Source organism: Hippocampus zosterae, chromosome 14 (assembly GCF_025434085.1).
Source record: "Hippocampus zosterae strain Florida chromosome 14, ASM2543408v3, whole genome shotgun sequence".
Classification (NCBI taxonomy): Eukaryota; Metazoa; Chordata; class Actinopteri; order Syngnathiformes; family Syngnathidae; genus Hippocampus; species Hippocampus zosterae.
The window spans coordinates 18,468,150-18,484,988 of NC_067464.1; the positions used below are offsets into that span (position 1 = coordinate 18,468,150).

Below are 16,839 nucleotides of genomic sequence, written 5' to 3' on the forward strand. Positions count from 1 at the left end.
TCATACAGAAAAGCATTTGTCAAGCCAGCGCCTAATTTCAAGCTGTGATAACTCGCTGTTGTTATGGCAATGTCATGAATGTATACATTGTAGACGATGAAAGATAAAGTGGCATTGTTGAAGCTTTTGGGTGACAAATGAGAGATGGGGGGGGGCTTCTTCACAGTATCGATATATCACATGAAATGCTTTCAGTGCTTGATGTGAACACAAACTGTAGCCCTCGGTCACATCAACTGAAGCAGAATCGGATGGGAAATGCAAGTAGTGTCAGTTGTATGCAGGCACGGCAGAGTCTCTAATGAGCTACAGGAAGATGGTGCTGCAACACTAAGAGGTGGAAAGAAACTGAAATCTGCTGACCGATGTGATGGACAATTATAGGGAGAGCTACTGTAGCTACATGAATTCAACAAGAGTCTTTCTTTAAAATCAATTGCATGCATGGGTGTATGTGTCAAACTCCAGCTAATTATCAAATATGCTGTATGTTTTGGCTTCCATATAGTCGATGTCATATTCTACGCTTGTATACAAGTGTGGAAAAAAATACCATGGAGAACTGGTGTGATATCTTTCTATTCATTATTTTTGCAATTATTAGTCATGTGGTATGGGAGCTTGTTTCAGTTTCCTCTTTTGTTTGGACATTTGTATTTGGAACTAACATTACTCTAAAGCGAAATGTAATGTGGTGCTATATATATATAAAATATCAGTAACAGCAAGCGATTTGGGACCATGTAGTGCGAAATTAAGCCATTTGTTAACATTCTGGGCGAATCCGATGTCTGGTAATTGGTATCACTGCAGTGGTACTGAAGCCTCCGCTGAACAGAGGTGGGGGAGGGGGGGCTTCCTGCCATGTTGACGTTTGCATGCAACACAACGCTGCCCTCCAGTGGCGGATAGATGAACTAAGACAGTTTTGATAATCAACATACGTTCAAAAGTCCATTTAAAGGGGACTTGGTCATTTAAAAACAAACAAACCAAAAAAAAAAAAAAGTATTTTGTTAATTTGCCAGTATGGCCTGACAGTAATTATATCACAGCCTTGTGTTGAGTTGTTACCTTGGAAAACGATGGCGGAATAGTCACCTCTAAGAAAATATAAAAAAGTAAATCCCTTACATCGGTTGTCAACAACGACGCATTAGATGGGCAAATCTTAATTTCGGAAACGTCCATATTTTGCAAGTTTGATAATCTAAACGTTTGTGGGAGACTTATGCTCCAATATATTACAATTGACATCACTGAGCATGGAATTAAGCTTCCTTAAGGACAGTATACACACCCAACTACGCTTAACCATGCCACTGTTATTGCCACATATGGAGGAACAGTACAGACCTTTTTTTAAGTGTATTCAGACAACCATGACTTAGCCATCAGTATAAACCTGGCTAGAAGCACTTCTCCCGCTCGGACCATGCACACTAAACTGCCCGTGTATTTGAATATATCAGCTCATTGAGCAGGAAAAATTAAGCAATTACTTTGCCATTAAGGCTGAATGCACGTTGTCTTCATAAGTCATCTTCCGAACCGCTTGATCCTCACTAGGGTCGCGGGGGTTGCTGGAGCCTATCCTAGCTCTCTCCGGGCAGTAGGCGGGGGACACCCTGAATAGGTTGCCAGCCAATCGCAGGGCACTGTCTTCATAATGTGGACAACCAAACAGCACTTCCTGCTGGTGTCTCTGTCAGCTTGGCTGGAACAGATGCTAATTTAGCAGAACATCTTAAGGTTGATAGGTGCGTGAGAGAGAGAGAGTGTGTGTGTGAGTGTGTGAGACGTGTACAGTGCAGCCCCTAGTGGAATGCGTTACCGAGGCCGACATGTAAACGTGTGGGTGGAGGAGGAATGAGGAGTTAAAAACAATATGTGGCAACACGCTAAAGATTTTGGTCCGAGCTGTGCAGATGAAATATGAAATTGAAAGAAAACAAAGCATTCAACTCAATTACGGAAATGAATATTATATTAAAAAATGTTTCATAACAACATTTTGCATCATGTCTACCTCATAAACTCAAGAAAACACAAGCCAAATCTAAAGTCTTTCTTAATAAATGACTAAAAATGGCAGCAACTTCACTATGTTGACACTTCATTGGTGTTGTTACCCCTCATGTCGTCAAGATGTGACCAAAATAAAAGAATCTACACTGTAAACTCTATCCACAATAATATTGGTTGAAAACCCTAACTGACATTAGCTCTATAAAAAGTTGTTTTTGTATTGCCTGCTACCTGATTATCTAATCACCCTGTGACTGAATGGCGACTAGACCCGTATGTACCTAATCTTTCCCCAAAGTCAACTGGCTCGAGCTAACCACAACCCTAATTATGACAGGTATTACAGAAAATGCATGGATGGATCAAATGATCGTGTGCATATACTTGATGAATTAATTGTCCACAAACTATAACAGCTAAAAACAATCTTGTGCATTTTTCTTCCTTGAACAATTTCATTCAATATCCCAGTCAATATATGTTTTGTCTTGACGAGTTCAGTGTGTCTCCTTTAAGACACAACGCAACCTCACATCCTTTTCGCTCGCTTCTTGGGTCTCTGGTTGAAGACTGGTGAGGTGCTCATCAGGGATTCCGGCGAATGTGAAGCAAAGCTGCCATCGGATGCCGCGCCAGCGGGAGACGAGGCCATGGCGGCTCCTGACTCGCTTATTGTCGACATGGGGTCCCCCTCCTCAAACACATCTCCACCCAGGTGGTGATGAGGATGAGGATGAGGATGATGAGAGGCAGCCTGGCCTTCCTCACCATCGTGCGGTTCCACTTTTACCTGTGGCCACAAGGGGGAGTTGTTGGCCACACCACCACCTTAGAAAAAAATGAGGAGAAAATGGTCAGACTTCAGCCGAAAGCACAAACACGAAGCACCTGCTTAGGGACCCGTGATCATCAAAATTTGTAATTTCTATTACCTTCTTTCAGGTACCACTGTTCCGTTACAGCACTCATTCAAGCACTTACTTGGTTATTTTTCTACTCTCTCAACTAAAGGATATCTTATCTTAATGCATTCCGTTGAAGTCCTAAACAGGCGCACAGTGAAATGTGTTCAATCTGTAGAATAGATTATGTTGAGCGAAGTGATAGGAGGAAAGTTTAATTAAGGGGGGCAAAGTCACGTGACAACCACGTTGCAGCTCCGGTTGTGCATTTGCCTCTAAGGCTTTTCTTCAGACAACCTTATGCACCAAAAGAGAACTTGAATTCTTCATTGCATATGTGAATAAAAATAGGACTCACTTGAGGTGTGAGGAGAGTGGTCGGCATCCAGGCCTGCGGACAGCCTCTCACCGTGAGCCCCAAGGACCCCCATGGGCAAGGTTTGGTCCCCAGACGCTAGGTCGGCCTCTGGCTCTTCACTAACAGGGAAGGAAATGTCACTCATGGGCTCCTCCTTGATCCTGAGGGGCTTTGAGTCATCCAGAGACTTTTCAGGATTCACCAACCTATCGTATTCTTCTGACAGATCATTACTAACCTGGAAGGGCAAAACCCATTTTCAGTCATCGGCAGTTAAAAAATGAAAAACATGGATACACAAAAAAAGGGCCTCCAGTGTCTCGAGCTCCAGGTGGTTATTATATGGTCAGAATTGATATGTACATACGGATAAATGTCCATCTTTCTTTGCATATTCCTTTTGTCAAAACACCTTGGTCAGGGGAACTAATTCAAATAAAATGCATACCCAACCTGTAAATAATACATTTTTAGTTTGAATTATTTTTTTTTCAATTCCGCTACTCAACATTTTTGCAGCGAAGAGCACATGCACCCTCACTCAACAATGTGACTTGATCCTGGGGCGAGTCATAAAACTTGTCTTTCCTCACCTGTAACATGTAGCTGTGATAATCCTTGATGCGCACTTGCCAGAAGTGCTGGAGGGCAAGCACACTGCCGATGCCCACTTCATGGAAAACTTGCTCCATCACGTCAGGAAAGGGACTGGCCCCCAGCCGGGCCTCCCGGTCCACAGCTACCCGTAGGAGGCGGGTAAGGCGTAAGTAGTGCTCGTGAACCAGGTCGGTGAGAGTTTCTAGCACGCTTTCCTGGGCCGTCTCGAAGCCTGCGTGGGCCAAGATGGTGGCCACCGACTGATAAAGGAGCTGCCTGCAGGAGGGCCAACTCAGCTCTGTGACTGGCTCGCCTTTACCCCTGATAATGGGAGAAGACAAAGGGGAACCAAAGACTTTGCGTAAACACTCGCTCATCTGGAAACGGAGGATCACGATTCTCGCTACAGACAAATGTAAAAATGACATCTAGTTGTTGGAGAGATGCCAATCCGTTTCCCCGATTACTGTTAAGGTACCCTTGGCTAAGTTATGCAGCACTGTTTGCTTACATCTAGTTGTTGGAGAGATGCCAATCCGTTTCCCCGATTACTGTTAAGGTACCCTTGGCTAAGTTATGCAGCACTGTTTGCTTGCTCATTTAATTTTGACAATGAACACAAATAGAGAGCAGTTTGAGTTGGATTTTACCGTTTGACGGGTGAACTCATAAACGTATATGTGCACTATAACCGTGACAGAGTAACCTCATTGGACCTTCTCTAAACATTTGAATGCACATGCCCTATTCTGTAATGTTTCAGTATTGAATTACAACAGGTTAACCACAACTTTTGTTTGTTGACAAAAGCAGATGAACTTACTTATAAAAGTCACTTTCAGGGTCACTGTGGCGGAGCTGAAAGGGTTTCCAGGGATCTTTGCAGTCAGGTGGCAGCAAGTCATCCGGCATGGCGGGTGGGGTGGGAGGGCGCAGTGGCAGGTTTGTTTCAACATCCTCCAGCCTGCCCCCAACCTCGGAAGACGTCGAGCTTTGACCCTGAGCTGCTGCCAAAAGGCCACGGAGGCGGCGGGCGTGCTGGCACAGCTGCACCGTGTGAATGGTGAGACTACAAGGTTCTGATGGGACGTCCAGCATCGTGGTGGGGCGTGGACGCTGGGCCGAGGGCTGATGAAGTGGAGGATCCTGCATCTCAACCGATCGAAACTCACGCTGGAGCAAATCAAAGGAGCTGCGACTGGCGGGAGCCCCTGCGGGCCCAGGTATCTCGCCCCAGTAGCGCATCATGATGAGAGATCACAGACGAAATGCTCCTGGAATACTAAGAAGGGACAAAAAAGGAGCCCTACAGTGTTAGAAGTTTCCAAATATTGACATGTAATACTGACTGACAAGTAAAGTTGCAAATGTTCAAAGTTACATTTGAACGCAACTTTTCATGGGAATTAACCGGTATTAGTGGGAATAAGCCAGATACAGTATTTACACATCTGAAACGTGGATCTTAGAATAGAGGTGCAACAGTTAATAGATTATTCGATTTTCACGTTTACAAACAATAAATTTGATCATTGATTACTTATTTAAAAGACCTTGTTTAATTTAAAATTGTCCAAACCCTCTACGTTTCAGCCTTTCAATATTCAATTGTTAAATATTTTGTACGAGAAAGCAAGTTTTCCCTCATTTCTAAAAACAACCTTCAGGTGGCTATGTAGATTTACGTGCATGAAAAAGCGTCAAAATGATTAAATAAAAAACCCCAAATAAAAAACCCCATCGTTTACATTCCAGCAACAATTAGGGTAATGCATCATGAGTTACTGTTGTCAAATTACTTCGCGTAGCTTAATAAAATATATTGTATTTCTACTTCATGTAAATACAACTCGAAAGCCAGCAGATGTAGTTCTCCATTGAGTTTGGAAAAGCGTAGCGTCGTCCCAATGCAGACAACTATATTACGTACATGCAGATAAAAGACACACAAATGTATCTATTACAGTAAGAATAAGTTAAGAAATGGTGCCTCACCTTTTCAACAAAAGAAGCGTTTGCTAATGTTTGTATATTAAATTGCGCAACCAATGTGCTTGGTTGTTATTTGAACCTTTATGCAGGAAATAAGCCTTTCACTTCTTCTTGAAACACATTCCGGTAAAATACAAAATTAAGTATTTTGTTCCGGGAGAAAAATGCACAACGGCAGCATGTTTTTTTTTTTTATTCAGGGGAACACCCAAAAAATGTTTTGAGTGCAAATGTTTTTTAATGTAATGTTAGTGTTAATTTTCTTTCTGATTCGTTTTTCTTCGCCGTTCAAATATGAAAACAAGACCCGGACTCAATAGACCATCGCACCAAACATAAATGGCCGCCTCCGAGCAGCTCGACGTGAGCGCAATAAAATCGGATGAAAAAGAGACCAACTCGTTGAAGGGAACGGACGAGTGCCTACTCACAGAGAATGACACAAAACCCGAAAAGAACGAAATGCCTGGGGCTGATCAGGAAACAACGGACCCTTTTAAAAAACCAATTGCGTTCGCTGCGTCTTCTCTCGCCAGCAAACGCAGCCTGAGCGCTCCTGCTTCCTCCAAACCCGAAGCCGAGAGGAATCCCGGGAAAGAAAGCAAGCAAGCACACGTTGAGGAATCCAATTGTGAGCCCTCTGTTTTTCCAGAAGACGACAACGAAACGTCGGAGATTGGGCCAGAAAAGAATACAAATGGTGATGAAAACAGAGACGTTGCTTCACTAAACGTGAAACTAGAATCTAAACACAGGGTGCTCCCGTCCAAGGTTCCTTCTGCTGGCAAGTTCCCTCCTCTCCCATACACAGAGCCTAAATGGGGCGGCCCTGCTCCGGATGACCTCTATGCTCTTGAAATTCTAAAAAACGGCACCATAGTGGACAGAGTGCCCCTCGGGCATCGAGGCTACTTTGTGGTTGGGCGTTTACCGGTGTGTGACGTCTCTCTGGAACACCCGTCCATTTCCAGGTACCATGCTATCATCCAGTACCGCCTACATCCCGGCGAAGGGGAGTCTGTCGGTGAGGATCGAGGTTTCTACATCCAGGACTTGGGCAGCACACACGGCACAGTTGTAAACAAGAACAAAATTCCTCCTAAAACGTTCATCAGACTCCGTGTTGGTCATGTCCTTAAGTTCGGCGGCAGCACGAGACTATTCATCCTACAGGTGTAGCTTGTTTTTCGTCTTTCTACAATTTTTATGTTAAGATTCTTATTTAATTATTCTTTAATGGCATGACGTTTCACACCCAAACAAATGACAGCGCAGGTCCTCAGGTGGAGGGGCAAGACTTGCGTAATCTCAATTCATTCAAAGCCATCCAAGCACTTTTGTTATTTTAGAAGTGAGTTTGAAAGTGGTAGGCCTTCGCATCAATTGCTAGAGAAGAAGTAGCTCTCGGCTTGAAAAAGACTGCTGAGCCCTTATTTAGATGCCGTGTACGGTACATAGAATGTGGCAGCACCTGCTGCACTGTTGTTGTTTGAGTTAAGATCCAAACTACACAGCAGAATGTTAGTGTTTTAGTGCAAGGTCTTTTGTCATCCAACTTTGACTCTTTACAATTCATCCACGCAGTTAACATGAAACATTTCAATAATTCTGACTTTACTGTAATTAGCATCAATATATTTGACTTTTCAAAGCACAAACGTTGGAGTTATGAACTGTAACTGCTCTTTTACATTTAGGTGTTACAGTTTTACATGTGTGACTTACTAAGATTAGTTAGGGCAGGAAAAAAAAAGGTCGTTACCTCATAAACTCTTTCCTACTTCATGCAAATAACGTCTTCTCCTTCCAGGGTCCAGAATTTGATGAGGAAGAAGAGTCTGAACTAACAGTCACAGAGCTGAGGGAGCAAGGCAGGAAACAGAGGGCGGAGCTAGAGAAGAGAATGCTGGGAGAGGGGTCCAATGATGACGAGGGAGAGGACAAGGATGAAGTAACAAGCGGCAAGAGCAACGTGTCCAGTGAAGACTCGGGCTGTTCTTGGGGAATGGGTGAGCTTTTTGTGACTGTGTTTGGAAGTGCTGGGTTGAGAAATTAAAATTCTCCGTTTTCCTTTTACCGCTTGTGTCACCATAAATTCCCCGTGCAGCCGAGGAGCAGCTCCCAGAACAAGATGAAAATGAGGAGAACCCCTTCTCAACAGAGTTCCAAGAAGACCAGGAAGCTGCTTACTTAAAGGACCCTAAAAAGGCCTTACAGGGTTTTTATGACAGGGAAGGTAATTTGACTTCCTCTCAATCCACAGCAAGACACAGCAGGAAATGTTGACTCTTAATAATTCAGTATTGCTTGATATTTAACATTAGGCGAAGAGCTGGAGTTTGAGTATGAAGACAAAAGCCATGGCAGCTGGCTCTGCAGGATCAAGTAAGTGTCACGAAAAAACCCAATCGACAGGTGTTGGCTGAATCCTGATCTGACTGTTTTTAGTAAGTCTGACCAATGAATCCAAATCGAAATTGACATCGTAATGTAGGACACCATTTTCAAATTGCAAAGGCTGCAATTCGAGAGGGGTTCGACTGCTTCATTCACGGTTGCTCGGCACTTGGTAGGCTTCGTTTCGTGTTCGTGTGTGTGTTTGTGTGTGTGTGTATAATTACTTTATTTATTTATTTCTAGTGTCTCGTTCAGTTCAACTCTGAAGAAGTGCAGGCCACGTCGTTTCATGCAACATGAAAAGTTGAAGTGATAAAGCCACAGATTTTTTTGCATTATTGTTACAATCTCAGTTATGACTTAGTAACGCCACACTTGTTTGGCAGAATTTTGTGAAGTAGCCGTCGTGAACGCTGAAAGGATATGGCGTGTCAAAGTTTTTGCAAAATTAACTCGAATAGGAGTAGCTTAATTAAAAAAAAAAGAAAGAAAACGTTTTCATGTGAATTAACGGTTCATTTGTCTTTGAGGATTAACTTATAAGACCAAAGCATCAATTAGATGTTGTTTATTTTAAAACAGATGAATTTATTGCTTAGGTTTCTTTAAAAAAAATAGATGGGAACAGAAAAAAAATAATGACAATTAATTGCATTTGCAATATTGAGGAGGGTCAGGGGGGGTTAGTAATTACCGCTAAGAATGTTTTTTAGAACCTTTGAGACCTACTTTTTACCACCGACCATATCGATTGGGTGGCTGTAGCTATGTTATCTTTGTAAATCGTGTGACATTATGTCACACCAAATTCAATGAAAAAGACGAGCATGATCGGTACTACTAAGCTAAAATGAAAAACAGCCTTATCCAAGTTGCATTTTTCAGAGATGATGAGACTGTCCGTCAGCATCCATATTTTGGAGTTGACATTCCAATGCAATGGTGCCAAAAAGTGGTCCAGTACAGATCAGCCATTTTGCGAAGCTTCCGAATGATCCTGCGGCTCGGTCTTCCAGGCTTCCGGTGGACGATGCCTTGGGCCGGCAGCTCGTTGCCGAGGTGACCCACACGGGCAAGAAGAAAGAAGCGGCAGTCCAGTGCTGCCTCGAGGCCTGCCGCATGCTCGAAGCCCGAGGACTGCTGCGCCAGGAAGCAGGTGGGAGTGCTCACTGCTCAACCTTTACGAGGCATCGTCTCAAGACCCTCCGAGCGTCCTAACAAGTTCACGTCTGCTCGACTACGCAGTGTCCCGCAAACGCAAGAAAAAGAACTGGGAAGATGAGGACTACTATGACAGCGACGACGACACCTTCCTGGACCGGACGGGCACCGTTGAAAAGAAGAGGAAAGAAAGAATGAAAAAAGCAGGAAAAATTGAGGAGCGGACCGAGACCTACGAATCACTGGTAAAGCCAGCAAGCACGCAATAGCTAACCGTGTCATTTGATGTCACATGTAGCGAACGAGGGTAGGATACGTCTTGGATAAGTGTCTCCGTGTGATGCAGCGCGTCATTGTTAATACAATTACAATAATCATCAGAGCTGTGTATTGTATTCTTGATACAGCTGCTCAATTAGATTTCATCAGGTTTTCTGTGTTTAAAAGCAAATTGGTTGTTCCCACTCCCCCCCCCCCCCACACACACACACACACTCTCTCTTGTAGCTGGCCAAGTTATCACAGGTGGAGAAGGAGGTAGCAGAAGCACAGAAAAAGCTCAGCACCCCTGGGGAAGGTAAGTTCTTTTCAAGTGGACACCGCATCTGGAGAGTATTCAGGCTGCTTGTACGCCTGACCTTAAGGTTTTGTTTACCCCTCAAAAATTCAACAACCTGCAACCCAGAATCAAAATGAAGGCTGTGTGTGTGTGTGTGTGCGTGCGTGCGTGGGTGTGTGTGTATTGAGAGAGAGAGTGAGATATCGAGAAACATCAGTCCGTAAAATGAAGCACTGTGAATACTTGTACACGGTCTTCCTATTTGCTCACCAGACCCTTCTGGCTCTTCGACCGATGACCCGCTGGACGCTTTCATGACCGCTGTGCGCAGCGATGCAACCATGGATGCCCTGGAGCGCAGAAAGCTGCACGTGCACATCGCGGATCTCCGAAAAGATGCCCAGCGGCTGCGCAAATTGGTGGAACTCACTCGCCCTTCACAGCTTCCCTCGTTGCTACCCAGGTGAAAAGTCTCCTCTTTAGTTACTCTATCAGTGAATCATTCAAGTGGTTGTGGCGTCAATACAAATAGATTACACAACCGTACAACAGTCTTAGCCCACCCTTGGCTTTGCTTTAATTTGAATCATTATTTTATGTGAAATGTTCTGGAAAGTGCTTTGTTCCAGCTGCAGCGATTATGAAAGCGCTTCATAAATAAACATGTCTTGTATGAATTACAACGGAACAGTCAACCATCCCCCTATACCCCCAAAAAATCATAATGGCACAGGCGATCTGTTAACCCATTCAATCCCAGCCATTTTCACTGGAGTAAGCCCCTCAATCCCAGCGGTTTACTGGATTTTGACTGATCTTGCAAGGCCCACAGAATATTTGGTTCTGCTATATAAACATGGAGCCTACCAAAATAAAGTCTGGACTCTCTTCTTATAGAGTCCATATAAGATAGAATGCCACTCTTCAGCAATTGGAATTACAAAATGGCTAAGTTTCATGAAAAAGGTGATTCCTGGACAAAAAAACTGAGAAAAAGAGCTTTTAGTAAAAGCATGTATTTCAAGGACGTGAGGCGCCACTGCCACCTACTGGTCGCTTTTTTGACATGATTTACAATGCAAACGGCTTATTCTCATTCACAGAGTCCATCAGACCCTCCTCCTGTCTATGACACCAAAAAAAAGACTTAGACGTACAAGTACGTCCTTGGTAGGCGGGGCCTAATTTTAAAAAGACCTACAAGTACGTCTTGTGGAATGAAAGAGTTAAAATACAAATTTTCACATGCCGATGATAACAATTCAGCCTTGGTGGAGGTTTGCATTCGCACTGAGTTTGTAGTTAGAGGTGCTCGTTATAGCATTGCTAAATGGAACTTCAGTACTAATGCTGTTTTTGAACATACTTTGGTACCGTAGTGGCAGCTCAAAGTCTGAGAAACCGAAGAAAGCCTTGCCGCTTTTTGGAGCCATGAAGGGAGGATGCAAGTTTAAACTGAAGACTGGAACTATTGGGGTAGGTGTTTTGTTTTTTTTTTTCCCAAAATGTAATATGACACGAATCTCTAAGTAAACGTAAGTCTTCATTTCTTCTGTAGAAGTTGCCTCCGAAGCAGCCCATCTTGCCTCCCGAACTCTTTAACACGAAAGAACTTCCGCCAGGAGGAGAAGAGGAGGAGGAAGGAGAAGAAAAGGGGGAGGAAGAACCGGACATGGCTGAAAATAAGGAGGATCATGAAAATAAACCTTGCGAGATGAACGTTGATCCGTTAGAGGCCGATGACCTCATAGCTCAAGCGACTTCAGGACAGAAAGCAGAAAAATCAGTGTTGGAGCTAAAAGGTCAACTGCCACAACTTCCTTTGGAAAATATCCATTCATTTATGCCACTAGGTGGCAGTACTAGCTGTCAATTCAAGTCCAACACCTAAAGATACACTTTTTCAATTACTTTACACTGTAAAGTAATTGAATACTGTAAAGTTTACAGTATTAAAAACATCTCAGTGCATCTAAGTGAGTGAGAATATTGTGTGAAAACGAGTTTATTACAGTAGTGCAATTCAAAAAAAACTGTGGTTTTGATCCACTAAACAGGGAGTGGAATTAGTCATGATTTAATTTTGAATGTCACTATTAAGCTTTATTGAAATTAGGTAGGTATTGGACTTCTGAAATGGATTTGCCTCAGTCTTTATCGAATTTGTGGATGTTTTCTAATTTGTTGAGTTGGACCTATTTTTTTCCGTTTTAAAAAAGGTTTCAAATATCCTTGTACTGTAATGTGTTGTTCTCCCCCCCCCCCACCCCCACCCGTCATCACAGAACAAAATCCCGAAAAGAAGAAAAGTGCGGCTTGTACCGACACGGGGAACCCGTTTCCTCATCAGAACATCAAGTCCAACCACGACCAATCATCTTCCGGTGAGATTTGCTGTTTCTGCATGGAGTCCAATGCTCTCCTGACATTTGACAATCAGGTCTTAACTCACTTTTCCCAACAGAATCCAGAGACAGGGGTGATGAGGATCTTAATCCAAAAAAGAAAAAGAAACGCAAGGGCAAGGTAGGGGGTCATTATAGAAAAATTGCAAAGAGGTGGAAAGTGACACGAGATGTCTGGAGTGTTTCCTGTCGATTTTCACATGAATTAAGTCTGGCTATTTTTCTAAACTTTCAAATGTGAAAATTTCTATGGGAATGATACCATATCACTGCACCTGTATGAAATCTGGTCATTTTAATCAGGATTATACTAAAACATATTCCCCCCCAAAATTCCCGACTAAGAGCCAACTTTCAGTTTTGTAAATTCCTGGTTTGTTACTGTCTATTCCAATAAATTCCTATTCACTTCTACTGTATTTCTGGTTTAAATCTTCAATTCTTCTTTGTTGCCATGAAAAGTGATCTACTTTGAAAACTCCCTGGCTCATTTACAGCATGAATGAGACATAGATACATACATACAAGTTGCTTTAAAATACACGTTTTTATCCCATGTTGCTCAATTTTTGTTGTAAAGTGTCTGACTACTATGAAAAGTACTTTCAAATAAAATATTATTTTTATAATATAACAACACTGCCTCATGGTGTGTGTCCATAGCCACCAGCGCAGCTCTCGAGTCAGTATCCCCAGGACGACCCCGATTACTGCGTTTGGATGCCGCCGGCAGGTAACTGCACTCCGCAGCCACAAGTCAAGACACTTGTATTGCATTTGAAGCAAAGCTCTGACTTTAAATTGGGCACGAGGGGTCTGTTGATCTGTCTGAATGAGCCTTGGCTTGTTACATTCTTACCAAGGATCACAGCACATGAGGTCCACACATAACGAACAAACAGTTTCAAGAGACAAGAAGATACTGATGGTGCATATTAATAGGCACCAATGATAAGGACTACCGTATTTTCCGCATTATAAGACACACTTTATAATCCGATGCGCCTTGTACATGGCTCATTATTCAGATTTCTTGGACGTAGTTTTTTAAATGTTCTGTAAAGTGCTTTGTTACGGCTGCAGCGGCTGTGAAGGGTTTATTTGAATAAAGATGTATTGTATTCCTTTGAGTGTAGCTCTATCCAGTGAATGCACAGTGCAACCGTAGCCGGGGCTCTATATAAATAAAGCTGTATTGTATTAAATTGTACTCTTTAGTGTAGCTCCATCTAGTGGATGCATAACCCAACTGCAGCCACTATTGTAGCTTCTATTCTATGCACCTTATAATGCGGTGCACCCTATATATGAAAACTGTTTTAGAATAGGCCATTCATTGAAGGTGCACTTTATAATCCGAAGTGCCTTATAGTGCGGAAAATACGGTAATGAGCCCAATTTAATAGTTTCACCAAATTTTGTGTAAGGTGTCCTGGGTAAGTATTTGGATAGGAAAATGGACCGCATGTGCCCAAAGCGCCCATGTTTGCCCATATCTCTCTGTATAAAATGGCTTCCTCATTGGTAATTGCTTATTCTCATTTAAGTCAAGAGACACCAAATTAATATCTGCCTAATTTATCACTTTTAGGGCAGACTGGAGATGGCCGCACCCATCTTAATGACAAGTATGGCTACTGAGTGGAAAAATCGCCCCCTTGTCATTGAGTCATATCTGACCCAACACGTCAACAGCTCTTTACACCATCAAACTGTATGATCAAGCTCATGAGAGACCACGAGGGAATCAAAATCAACACTGAGCTTCAAATAATAATGTTGGCTGATCTACAAAAAAAGAGGTCGCAGTTGTCAAGCGTTGCCAATGCAGGCATTTGACCCCTTCGGCCCCGACACACAAGATTTAGGTTCCGTCCTTTTCACCTTTCAAGCAGAAAATAGAAAATGGCAGCCCAAGACAAAGAGAACTGAATTCAGCTTTTATTTTTTCTCCCCTTGTCTCATGCTGATCCTCTTTCACTTCAGACCACCTGACATTCAGTCTGTATTCCTCCCCTATTTGGTTCTACTTGATCACTGGCTTTGCTTCCCCCTCCCCGGAAAAGAGAGTGTGTAGCAGGGAGGGAGAGCAGTGAAGCAGCTTTTCTGACCATCTGGACACTTGGATGGCTTACTGGATGAAACGCAAGCTAATAATGACTCAAGCTACAGTAAGCGGAGTTGTGTGTCAGCTGATACATACGCGCGCACGCACACACACTCATGGTCAGACCTTCTAAAAGTTCTCTTTTTAACAGGATTGTCCTGATGCCATTGTTGAGCATTTATGTAGGATTCCCACTCAGTGCTGCTCACTTGGTTTGCAGCTATTCTCTGCTTCTTTTCCGGTGACAAAGTCGATAATAATTTTACACTGTATTTCGTTATGTAAACACAATAAAATGTCTGTCGACAGCTGGCTAGGTCATTTGACACACTTCACATTAACTTCACGAATCAATTATACAAAAAAAGAAACGCACGAATGTATGATCCGGCCCGGAGACGCTTGTTGTGTTGGCAGTCAAGATGTAGCTGTGACTTGGTAATCATCTGTGCAAACCGATGATTACCAAATCCTGGCTTCAAACACGCAGGACAAGCCATGTGTGCCCCCACCTTCCAGATTCTTTTCATACACTTAAACTGTGATCAACCACCGATTAAACCACATCCCGACACATTCGGTCAGCCAGTGCAGTGGTCACAGAGCCACTTGGTGGTGCTTAAGCAACCTCATTAGGGGTTATTAGGGGCACTTACATAAGGTCACTTAGGTCAAAGCATAATTCTGCTGATTAGACACAAAGCTAACTTGTTTTCATATGTGGAGTCATTTTCTGTAGTGTATGAGTAAGTGTATGTACCGGTACACTAATAAGTTTATTAAAAGTGACGCTCATGGTCCCATGATATTAGCAATGGTTGAAAAGGGTCTAATTTTACTCCATTGCTAACCTACTTGACCTAAACTGCCAAGAGCTGACTTCAAGTACAAACCCCAATTCCACCTTAGTTGGAACGTTGCGTTAAACATGAAAAAAAACGGAATGCAATGATTTGCAAATCATGTTGAATCAATCATTTAATCGAATTACTCCAAAGTAAATATATCTATTGATCAACTTTGTGTCTAGCAAATATTAGAAGAAGAAGAAAAAAACTTTGTCTCACAATGGGGAAATTCACAATTTACAGGAGCAAAAATTCTGAAAAGGAGAAAGTAGACAAAACAAATATTTGCATGCACAAAAAACAATTTAAAATATGTAACTTTTTCGTAAAATTTTATGGATGCAACACATTCCCGAAAAATCTGGGACAGGGTAATGTTTACCGCTGTTACATTGCCTTTTCTGTGGACACTAATTGTTGAAGCTTTGTAGGTGTAATTCTTTCCTATTGTTGCTTGATAGTCTGGGGTCTCCATTGTTGTTCATAATATCCCACAAATTTTCAGTGGGAGACAAGTCTGGACTGCAGGCTGGCCAATCTAGAACCCGCATGCACACACATGCAGGACGTGTTTTACCATTGTCTTGCTTAGACATAGACGGCAGCATATGTTTCTCCAAAATATGTTTTCACCTTTCATCATTAATGGTGGCTTCACAGATTAGTTACCTGTGCCATTGGCACTCGCACAGCCCCAGATGCTGGATTTTGAACTTTGTGTCCATAATGGTCCGGATGATCTTTTTCTCTCTGGCCGAGAGGACACAACTTCCAAAACCAATTTGATATGTGGACTCATCAGACCACAGAACCCTTTTCTTATTTTGAATAGTAGAGTTTTAAGTTGTATTTAAGGATGTAGCCCCAAACTGTACAGTATTTACTGACAGTGGTTTTCTCAAGTGATCCTTAACCTGTGTAGTGATATCCTTTACACATTGTTTTTTTTGTTTTTTTTTAATGGGGTGCTGCCTGAGGGATCGAAGGTCACGGGCATTCACTGTTAGTTTTTGGTCTTGCCGCTTACATGCTGTGAGTACAAGCACCATTTAAAAAAATTGTTTGATTCACTATTATGATTGTATAAAATTGTTTAAATACAAACGGGCACAATTGTTGGTACCCGTCTTGTTAATGAGAGAAAATAATAATGATGAAAGAATGGCGGGGGAGGAAGATAATAATTGGCATTAGTAAAAACAAATAATGGGCGCCCCGGTAGTCCAGTGGTTAGCACGTCGGCTTCACAGTGCAGAGGTACCGGGTTCGATTCCAGCTCCGTCCTCCCTGTGTGGAGTTTGCATGTTCTTCCCGGGCCTGCGTGGGTTTTCTCCGGGTGCTCCGGTTTCCTCCCACATTACAAAAACATGCGTGGCAGGCTGATTGAACACTCTAAATTGTCCCTAGGTGTGAGTGTGAGCGTGGATGGTTGTTCGTCTATGTGTGCCCTGCGATTGGCCGGCAACCGATTCAGGGTGTCCCCCG

General features: G+C 42.8%; 2 protein-coding genes across 5 annotated transcripts; one reads left to right on the plus strand and one right to left on the minus strand.

Moving 5' to 3' along the window:
- Nucleotides 1–1,994: 1,994 nt before the first annotated feature.
- supt7l (SPT7 like, STAGA complex subunit gamma) lies at nt 1,995–6,056 on the minus strand. Of its 3 annotated transcripts, none has more exons than XM_052085805.1 (6): nt 5,881–6,056; nt 4,709–5,167; nt 3,882–4,206; nt 3,495–3,526; nt 3,289–3,407; nt 1,995–2,856 (listed from the first exon to the last, which is right to left on the minus strand). In XM_052085805.1, the coding sequence occupies exons 2-6, from the start codon at nt 5,131–5,133 to the stop codon at nt 2,558–2,560; spliced, it is 1,200 nt and encodes a 399-aa protein (XP_051941765.1). In that variant the 5' UTR covers nt 5,134–5,167; nt 5,881–6,056; the 3' UTR covers nt 1,995–2,557. The 3 variants fall into 3 exon arrangements, with proteins under 3 accessions (XP_051941765.1, XP_051941764.1, XP_051941763.1); XM_052085804.1 differs by having other exon boundaries at nt 1,995–2,472; nt 2,547–2,856; nt 3,289–3,526; nt 5,881–6,054; XM_052085803.1 differs by having other exon boundaries at nt 3,289–3,526; nt 5,881–6,052.
- Nucleotides 6,057–6,182: 126 nt separating this feature from the next.
- On the plus strand, nt 6,183–14,877 carry slc4a1ap (solute carrier family 4 member 1 adaptor protein). 2 transcript variants are annotated; one of them, XM_052085710.1, is made up of 14 exons: nt 6,183–7,050; nt 7,688–7,886; nt 7,985–8,113; nt 8,202–8,262; nt 9,291–9,430; nt 9,520–9,680; nt 9,943–10,012; nt 10,268–10,457; nt 11,374–11,470; nt 11,553–11,796; nt 12,280–12,378; nt 12,459–12,520; nt 13,063–13,132; nt 13,991–14,877. In XM_052085710.1, exons 1-14 carry the CDS (start codon nt 6,217–6,219, stop codon nt 14,038–14,040), a joined length of 2,406 nt encoding a protein of 801 aa, XP_051941670.1. In that variant the 5' UTR covers nt 6,183–6,216; the 3' UTR covers nt 14,041–14,877. The 2 variants fall into 2 exon arrangements, with proteins under 2 accessions (XP_051941670.1, XP_051941671.1); XM_052085711.1 differs by lacking the exons at nt 12,280–12,378; nt 12,459–12,520; nt 13,063–13,132; nt 13,991–14,877 and adding an exon at nt 11,938–12,273 and having other exon boundaries at nt 11,553–11,905.
- Nucleotides 14,878–16,839: the final 1,962 nt, after the last annotated feature.

What these genes read in the sequence shown, in the direction of transcription:
- supt7l (XM_052085804.1), bottom strand. Translation starts at nt 5,133, where the DNA reads ATGATGCGCTACTGGGGCGAGATACCTGGGCCCGCAGGGGCTCCCGCC. An exon ending in CCTGAAAGTGACTTTTATAA is followed by an intron (nt 4,207 to 4,708) that starts GTAAGTTCATCT and finishes TCCCATTATCAG; the next exon opens with GGGTAAAGGCGAGCCAGTCA. An exon ending in ATCACAGCTACATGTTACAG is followed by an intron (nt 3,527 to 3,881) that starts GTGAGGAAAGAC and finishes TTGCCCTTCCAG; the next exon opens with GTTAGTAATGATCTGTCAGA.
- slc4a1ap (XM_052085710.1), top strand. Translation starts at nt 6,217, where the DNA reads ATGGCCGCCTCCGAGCAGCTCGACGTGAGCGCAATAAAATCGGATGAA. An exon ending in GGGTTTTTATGACAGGGAAG is followed by an intron (nt 8,114 to 8,201) that starts GTAATTTGACTT and finishes ATTTAACATTAG; the next exon opens with GCGAAGAGCTGGAGTTTGAG. An exon ending in CTTCCCTCGTTGCTACCCAG is followed by an intron (nt 10,458 to 11,373) that starts GTGAAAAGTCTC and finishes TTGGTACCGTAG; the next exon opens with TGGCAGCTCAAAGTCTGAGA.